We start from the raw sequence: 8401 nt of genomic DNA, 5'->3' as shown, positions 1-8401 counted from the left end.
ACCTTGCTAAAGAGATGCTCATGCCACCAAACCCCAGTGGTGAGGAAGAAAGCCTTCCTCATTCTCCCCTCCAGGACCCTAAACTCGTCAACAGGGTCATTACAGCATGCTTGCCAGGACAAGTCACTTTGCTGTGGTAAAGGCGAGGGATTCCTGGTGTTGCGCAGCAGCCACGAACAGGGCTGGTGGCCTCGGCAGGAGCCTCGCCGTGCTCTCAGCAGAGCCGGACACCCACAGGTGCTGCCACGTTGCATAACTACGGACACTGCCTGTAAACAGGAGCTCCCTGCTCCGTCACCGGCCGACCGACTTATGCAATCAGCGTGCCTCGTTAGGAGGCTGGTGGGGAGGATTTCCAAGGAGCTGCTGCTGCCTGACTTGACTTGGCCAAGCGGCTGCAATCCATGCAGCAGCCGCCTGCCACCACGGGCCATGGCACCCTCCAGCGGGAGACGTGCCACCCAGCCCAGCCCTCAGGGACTCGACGCCCCTCGGGTCCATGCCACAGGGTGGGCACACCGGCGGGGGGAGCGGGGTGACGGCTCATTGGGGGGGGCTGAGCCATCGCTTCCCCTCTGGAGAGATGGGGATTTACCCGACACCCGTCTCAGCTTCTTCACCAGGGTGTCCAAGCTCAAAACTAAAAGTGACCCCTGAAATAAGTGGCACAGGGCTCCTGTAGCCCCTCTCACAGCACACAGCACCTGCAGCGCCCCCCCCCAGCCTGGAGGCCGGCCAGGGCCCACCCCGGGCCCACCACCAGCACCCCCCGTCCCGGCTCCAGCCGCCCCCTCCTCAGCGAGGCCGCGGACGGGGCCTCCCGCTGGGGCTCTCAGGGACTCCGAGCGGCGAGAGCCCGAGGCCCCGCGTGTCCGAGGCCACGGAGCGGACCAGCAGCAGCGGCAGCAGCCCCCGCCCTGCCCGGCTCCCCCTCAGGCCAGGGGCTGGGCTCCCCGCCGGGCGAGGCAGGGCCGGCCACCTCCCCTCCTCTTCCTCCACCGCCGCCGCCTCCTCCCCTTCCTACTTCTGCACCGGCTCCGCTGCCGCCGCAGCTCCGCCACTGCCCCTAGCCGCCGGAGCCGCCGCGCAGCCCCCCCCTCCCTCCTCCCTTCCTCGCCCCCGCCCCGTCCCCAGCGCCGCCGCTTCCACAAGATGGCGGGGACCGTGGCCGAACGGGACGCGCCGGTGAGTGCTGCTCGGCCCCCTCCCCGCGGCTCCGGGACGGGACGGGGACGGGGACCGGGACCGGGCTTGGCGCTGGGGGTGGGCGACACACGGGCAGGGCAGCCCCCACCCCCCCCGGCGGGCACCTGCGGGGGGAGCGGGAGGGCCCCGCCAGCCCTGCCTCAGCGCTCTCCTTTTTACCTGCAGAAAATAGAAGACGGGCATTTAAACAATTCCTTGGGATCCCCGGTGCAAGCTGATGTGTACTTCCCTCGCTTGGTAACTCACCTTTATTTGGGGGTTTTATTTGTTGGGGGGCATTTTTTTAACCCCTTTATCAACACCCCAGCCCACCCTCCCCGCCCCGTGCGGCTGCACAGGGGCGGCCGCCGCCGCTACCGAGCTGACCCTCGCCATCCTCCCCCTGTACTTTCCAGATCGTCCCCTTCTGTGGGCACATCAAAGGAGGAATGAGGCCGGGAAAGAAGATCTTAGTTATGGGCATAGTGGACCTCAACCCCGAGAGGTAACAGCTGGGCAGGGCTGCCCGCCCCGGGGGCGCTGGGCCCGGGGAGGGGGCGAGGCGGGGAGGCCACACGCTTACACACAGATCCCTCCTTTCTGGAAAAGGATTATTTTTATCATTTTAAATATAGCGTGCTGATTTCTCCTTTGACCCATAGAGGGGGCATTTCTTCAAGGGATCCTGTTTCTCAACGTTGCACTTGGGAGTAAAGGAGGCATGTATGGCATATATAGATACACACACCTATGCACATGCACGCACATACATATATATATATATATATATATATATATGCTATAACCACGTTCTTGTCCCTGCTGAGCTTTAGGAGCATTCTCCGAACAAGCTGAGCTGTCACCCTTACCGTGCCACCCTACCATCAATGGCTTTGACAAGCTGAGAAATGAGACTGGTGGTGTTTGGGGCATGTTTCCTTGTTCCCGGCTGAATACGAGCCGTTCTGTGTTGCAGCTTTGGCATCAGTCTGACTTGCGGGGAGTCGGAGGATCCTCCTGCGGACGTAGCCATTGAACTGAAAGCCGTGTTTACAGACAGACAGTTTGTCAGAAACTCTTGTGTAGCCGGAGAATGGGGGGAAGAGCAATCGTCTATTCCTTATTTTCCGTTTATACCGGACCAGCCTTTTAGGGTGAGTACCAGGATGACAGCAGCATGCGCCATATCTGATAAGTATAATTTGATCATTGCCGCAGTAGAACCCAACTTGCCTCTTGTGAAATTGCAGTGTAGCCCGCGCTTCCCTGGTTGAGACACCAGTTGACAGATTGTTTGTATTGACCAGAAGTTGCACGGAGATTCCACTGGTGTGTGCAACTGCAGGCATTTTGCATGGGGCTACAAACGCCTCACCGGGGTGCTATGACAAGTTGGAGGCTGTAATACTGCGTGATGAAGCACACTTCCTCAGCTTAGTTTTATAGCTATAAATTAAACAGTACCTCTATGTTATTAGTGCATTACAAGTTATTACAGGAGAATGTAAATACTCGGTGACTGTTGTATGTTTTGATGGTTTTCTTAATGGATATAGTGTTTGCAATTTAGTGCGGCTAATAAGGATCTTGTTCATCCTTTTTCTCCAGGGGTGTTGTGCTGAGGTTGGCTGTAGCCCTTCCTGTTAAGAGATTAAACAGCTAAGCGATAGTGGTATTCTTTTCTGAACCCTGGGATTAAATCTCCTGTCAAATTTAAGTCTGTAGTCACTTGAAAATGGTGTATGTGGAAATGCCGTGGTGCTGTGGATGGACTGAGTTGACCTAGAAGCAAATTCCCATCTGTTTATGGTTATGTGAAGATGTCTTTGCAAATTAGGACTAACAAAGTGTGCAGCTGCAGAGGGCTGCTTCTCTCTCAGCAGCTTCACTACATTGAGGAAAAAAGGCCGCATATCTTTTCCATGCGGCTGACCCAGAAAAACCTTCCTCCCTTCCCCTCTTACAAAACTTCCCTGGCCCCTCTGCTAAATGCCAGTGCTCTGACTGGCTGCCAAACTCTCTTAATCCTTCTTGCCCCCAAGATGGTCTCCCCCACCTCCAAAAACTCACCATCTCCCCAGATGCTTGGGCTTTGAGAGGGTGTTTGTGACTGGTTTTGCTGCAAATTGGTTGCGCTCTACTTGCTTCTACAAACTCTCCCATCAGAACTGGCAACACCCTTTGGTGCGTGTGGGAAATGCACTTGAAAGGGCTCGGAGGCTTGGTCCTGCTCTGGCTGAGAAGGTTATAGTACCTGCTGCAGTGGGCGGTGGCTGGGCCCTCAGACAAGCCAGACAAATTACCCAAAGCATGTTTTGTGGGTGTCCCACTAATAACAGTTGATGTTAGAGGACAGCAATATTGCACATTTGGCATGAGATATTATAGAAGGGAAGTTGTTCATCTTCATTCTTCCCCCCCGCCCCCTTCCTTTTTTCCCAAACGCATAAATGGAATTTAGGTTCCCAGTTGACTTTGTACCTTTGACGGTCTCCCTCTCAGTGAATAAATTAGACTATTAAGTGTCTTGCCAGTTACTTGTGATCCATTGCAATTATCGTTCTGGTGTGGCCCACGGTGATCTGAAAATGGATTGTAAGCAGTGTTGAGGCTAACCATATCTTTTACATAACAAGGCCTAAGGCTGGATGTGCCTGCCGCAGTGACACGGGAGCTACGCGGCAGCACGGGTGCTTCCCTGTTACGTGGTGCGCTGCTGGGTCCCCAGGAGCTTACGCTCTCCTGGACTGTCTGCTGCCACTGCTTCCGGTGCAACGTGCCCCAAGTCAGTTGGGCTTTAGCTCAGTGTTTGTCGCTGGCCCCATTGCCATTTTTATACCCCGTGATAGCAGCAGAGTCAAGTGCCTGGAAGTAGCACCTCGCTCCAGACTACCAGCCTCTTGAAATGAGCCAGGGTTTACGTGTGGCTTCCCTGCAGATTTTCTTCTTGGGCTGTTCAGACTTGGAGGTCTCTGAGGGCCTGCACAAGAAGCACAAGTTCGGTGTCCTCCTACCCCTGCCTCCTGCCAGGGCAGCTCCAGTGAAGCTTAAATACAGGGCACCCTCTCAAGCCACCCCTAACATCAGGAATCTCCCAACCTGCCCAAGCTTGTTCAGCTCCAGGCTTTGTTGCTTTTCCAGAACATTTCTGCCAGGCTTGGAGGAGGAGGGATGAGCTGTGTCCCTCCCCGATCCTGCTTGTGCCTCGTGTGAATTGTCTAGCTGAATTCAAGCCATCCTGCACCGCATTTCCCTTGCTGCAGCCCCAGCATGGAGTCTAGTCCAACACGGAGTCCTGGGCTGTCTGCAGCCACAATTAGCGAAGGCTTTTTAGTTTTACAGCAGCTCTGTGAGTATGTGTGGGATGGGAGGGGAAACTTAGTCCTCCTCTCCTGTTCGCTCCCTCCCAAGTAAATTAATGGAAGCATGGAAAGCATTGCAGAGGGAACTGCCCCCTCATTCTGCAGAAAAAAAAACCACCCAAAACACTTCTGTAGCAAGACGTACAAGATAAGATTTGGGTTGGCAATAGAGTTTCTTCCCCCTGTGATAGCAGTTTGAGTCTGTTTCTGGCCTTATTCCAAGAGGCAAAGCCTCCCTGATGCCAGTGGGACTGGGTTCCAGTCCTTCCCGCCACAAAGCTGTGAGACTGGATTAATGTCCCTATGAAGAGAGCAGAGCCATCGTAGTGTAACTGGTGTCATGGGGGCAAACTGGTCTCAGCCCTGTCTGTTACGTGGCACGTAAGTAGCAAAACGTGTAACCGTATCAACACTACTTAAAAGCTAATGGAGTGGTCTTCATGTTCTGTGAAATAACTTCCCAATCACACTGTGAACAGCATGCTTCGTTGTTTTGTTTTTTACAGGTTGAGATACTTTGCGAGCATCCCCGTTTTAGAATATTTGTGGATGGACATCAGCTTTTTGATTTTTACCACCGTATTGAAACACTGTCAGCAATTGACACGATAAAGATAAATGGAGATCTTCAGCTTACAAAACTTGGCTGAACTTGTTAGGACTGCAGATTCCAAACCGGCTCAGGTGCCATCATCCATTTGGAGAAGTGACAGCCGGCTCCGGACACAGCTATGGTAGGAAGGCTGCCCCATTCCTTTTCCACATGCAGTTCCTTCACTCCTGTGCTGATGAACCAGGCTGTTGTTTATCCTAATGAAGAACATAATTGGTTAATAGACATTGAGCCATTTTTCTTGGATCAAAATAGCCCACCTGTACTGAATAATCAAATTGGAATGGATTCAGAAAGACTTGTTTCAAATCTCACAGAAAGGTAATTTCTGAAATGCACTGCTAAAACCAGTTACTGAACAGCAGTGACAACAAAACAAAAAAGTTTTTCTTTTGCAAATATTGTTTCTGCACTGAAGTGGAGTAGTGTAGCACAACATAGGGCCACGTGTTGACGTCCTTACCTGGGGCCTGAGCCTGGTTCCGTGGAAATCAATGGCAAAATCCCACTCACTTTAATGGGGTACAATCAAACTGTCTAGTCCTTAGTCAAGCACAATTCCCACTGATTTCTATGGGATTTTTGCACACGCCTGAGGGCCAGCTCGCCTGTTGGTGTAAATCAGCATTACCTCCACGGCTTGCAATGGAATTTTGCTGATTACTCCACGCTGCTGATTTGGCCCAAGGACTGCGCAAAAACTGAATGGGGGTGTGAGGACACAGCCTGTATATTTTAGTCAGGGTATTTGCATAGAATGTAGATCATTATGAGTTTTTGCACAATGTATTGTTAATACAGTTTTTAAAGCTTATCTGTAGTTTATTTATTTATACTCATTGTATGTATTATTAGTAAAATTGAACAATCTTACCGATGGTTAAGAACAGCAAAGTGTAAACATTTTGAATGTACAAAATGTCTTAGGTTCTTTGGGCAAACTTTACATATCATTCTTGAAAAATAATGTTTCCTATCAAACATTTAGTTACATTTTAATGGAGCCCTCTAGGCCCTGGGGAAATGTGGGCATGGTAGTTGGTGGGAACTCTGCATATTCACTAGAAACTGTTTTTCAGGGCTTACTAACTTTGCTGCACAGGATAGGTCTGAGTTAAAGTCGATCCATTTTAAAAAGATAAACAGCAAATTTGTAGGTTTAACTGTGTTTTTTTAACCTGAGAAAAAGTTAAATTTGGTAGTCTCTTAGTTCAGAAAGAGAACCAGCCTCTTTCCAAGGGAGATGGGAGATCGTTGCACTTGTTTGAGAACATATTTGGCCTTTGATATGACAATTAAAACTTGTCTAGACAGCCAAGTTATTAATGCTTGAAAATCAGCTACTGCACATGAATAATAACTTTTCAAGTAGCTTTTTAAATAGTAGGTATAGCTGTATAAACACAGTCACTGCACTACACTATAAATGAACACAGGCCACTTTTCCTGACTTCTTTAGGACTAAATACTTTTTTTCCTTGGCTGCTCACAACAGACTGTAGCAAGTCTTTCTGAGTAGTTATAATCATGACATAAACATGTATTTAGGCAATTCTGAAAACATGTAATATAGGGACTTTGTAAGACACAGTATACAATAACATCCTTTGTAGCACAGTATTTAAAAAAAAAAAAAAAAAAAGAAAAAAAGAAGAATCTCACAAACAGAACTATGTTAAACCTGCAATAAAGCTGTGGTTTAAAGCAACCAGAACTGGAATATCCAGAGTTAAGGGTAGAATGCCAGTTGCAAAGCCTCATTTTGTGCTAATTTGGCTTGCAGTTAAGAAGCCTTAGACTGCAAGCTGAAATTCCAACTGTGGCTCTAGTCCAAAGCCTGCTGAGGTCAATCGGAGTCCTCCGAGCATAGAAGCCTGATTCTTATTTCATGCAAGTGCAAATCTCTTTGTAAAGCAAGGGAGATGTTGTTGCTACTGCAGACGAGTTAAGATTCACGCTGCCACCTATAAAATATGAGTTAAAAATGGAATTTTTAGCCTTAACATTGACATTCCCTGATTTTTCCTCCTTTTTCCAAATTAAGAGAGAACCTGTTTGTTTTCCAGATTATCTTTTTATCTGGTGTGTGGCTTTTAAGTCATACATCAGAATCTATTTGTACTCCAGATCGAATCTTGATATGAAATTTTCCTGTCTTGCTCTGTTTTTACTCTTTTACAAGATACATGATGACTGTGTCATTTTCCATTGTATAAAGAATGCTGACAGTGTTTCGGTACAAAATATATTCTTAAAAATTACAATGATGATAATAAAAATCCAAGGGAAAGGTGCTTCTACATGAGGTGTTTGGATTTTTCTCCAGCTTGGAAATGCTTTATGGTTCTAAAGCGGATGCAAGCAGAAGATGAACTCTCTTTGGAGATACTTAGCACCCTCTCTGCCTGGTGCTTTTATCCAACTAGATATGTAAAGCCAGGGTCGTTGATGCAGCCTGAGGCTGCCCTGCTAGTCTGGTGGGCCAGAAGTAGGAGGCTGGAGAGAGTAAGTAGCACCATGACCCTACAGTAGCACAGAACCAAAAGGGATCTCCCTGATGGCACACTAGTAGAGATTTCCACTCCATGCTTTTACTGTAGCTCAGAAAACACAATTTGACTGACTTGAACTTTCAACTGCTTGGGATTCCAGGTAGGTTAGCATAGCCCTGAGACTTTTGCTATCCACACTGGCTCAGCACAGCGCAGTGCCTATGCCAGGGATGCCAAGATGAGCTTAGCGCACCACCATGTCAGCAGGGTCTGTCAGGAGCAAGGGCCCAGTGATACTGCTTTGCCTCTGTTCCCAGCTGCTGCACTGGGCACTCCTGTTTGTTCCTGCTTGAGTAGTTTCCTGTCTCAGGAAAATGCTTTTTTGAACCTGATTCTGGTTTTGCCTTTGCATAACACGATCAACCACAGCGCCCACCACCTGATTCTGCACTGTTTTTTCTGCACTGTGATTTTCTGAGCCAGGCTTCGAGCAAGGGCTGTGAACCCACTTCTGACAGGTTGTGGTTTGGCTGAGCGCTCAGAAAAGGGCAGAAAGTCACAGTTAAGGCTTCCACATCTATTTGTCTGTCTAACGCCAGTTTGGAAGAGGTTTTATTTTTATTTCGCTCTTGGGCAGTACCAGCCCGTGGCAGGCAAAAGAAGGATGATGGCTACGTAACCAAGGGCTGTTCCATGCGTGCTTGGCTTAATGTTGGCTGATCATGTTCAGAAGCAACTGCTGAACACTT

At 49.2% G+C, this 8401-nt stretch overlaps 1 protein-coding gene and 1 long non-coding RNA gene across 7 annotated transcripts in view; one reads left to right on the top strand and one right to left on the bottom strand.

The window, feature by feature from the left end:
* Positions 1-1012: 1012 nt before the first annotated feature.
* On the top strand, positions 1013-7460 carry LGALSL (galectin like). The gene is made up of 5 exons (XM_056342304.1): positions 1013-1185; positions 1372-1443; positions 1602-1690; positions 2162-2339; positions 5054-7460. The coding sequence occupies exons 1-5, from the start codon at positions 1153-1155 to the stop codon at positions 5195-5197; spliced, it is 516 nt and encodes a 171-aa protein (XP_056198279.1). The 5' UTR covers positions 1013-1152; the 3' UTR covers positions 5198-7460.
* LOC130150955 (uncharacterized) overlaps positions 5227-8401 on the bottom strand; it is a 24866-nt gene continuing 21691 nt past the window's right edge. For 5 of the 6 annotated variants that reach the window (XR_008822439.1, XR_008822437.1, XR_008822436.1 and 2 more), the window contains one exon: positions 5249-5357. This is a non-coding gene — a long non-coding RNA (uncharacterized LOC130150955). Of the gene's footprint in view, positions 5358-8401 lie in introns of all 6 variants that reach the window. The other variant, XR_008822435.1, reaches the window with a different exon arrangement.

Source organism: Falco biarmicus, chromosome 6, assembly GCF_023638135.1.
Source record: "Falco biarmicus isolate bFalBia1 chromosome 6, bFalBia1.pri, whole genome shotgun sequence".
NCBI classification, from domain to species: domain Eukaryota; kingdom Metazoa; phylum Chordata; class Aves; order Falconiformes; family Falconidae; genus Falco; species Falco biarmicus.
Note: the sequence above shows the minus strand (reverse complement) of the source record. Positions and strands in the feature narration are given on the sequence as shown.

What these genes read in the sequence shown, in the direction of transcription:
- LGALSL (XM_056342304.1), top strand. Translation starts at nt 1,153, where the DNA reads ATGGCGGGGACCGTGGCCGAACGGGACGCGCCG. An exon ending in TGGCCGAACGGGACGCGCCG is followed by an intron (nt 1,186 to 1,371) that starts GTGAGTGCTGCT and finishes TTTTACCTGCAG; the next exon opens with AAAATAGAAGACGGGCATTT. An exon ending in TACCGGACCAGCCTTTTAGG is followed by an intron (nt 2,340 to 5,053) that starts GTGAGTACCAGG and finishes TGTTTTTTACAG; the next exon opens with GTTGAGATACTTTGCGAGCA.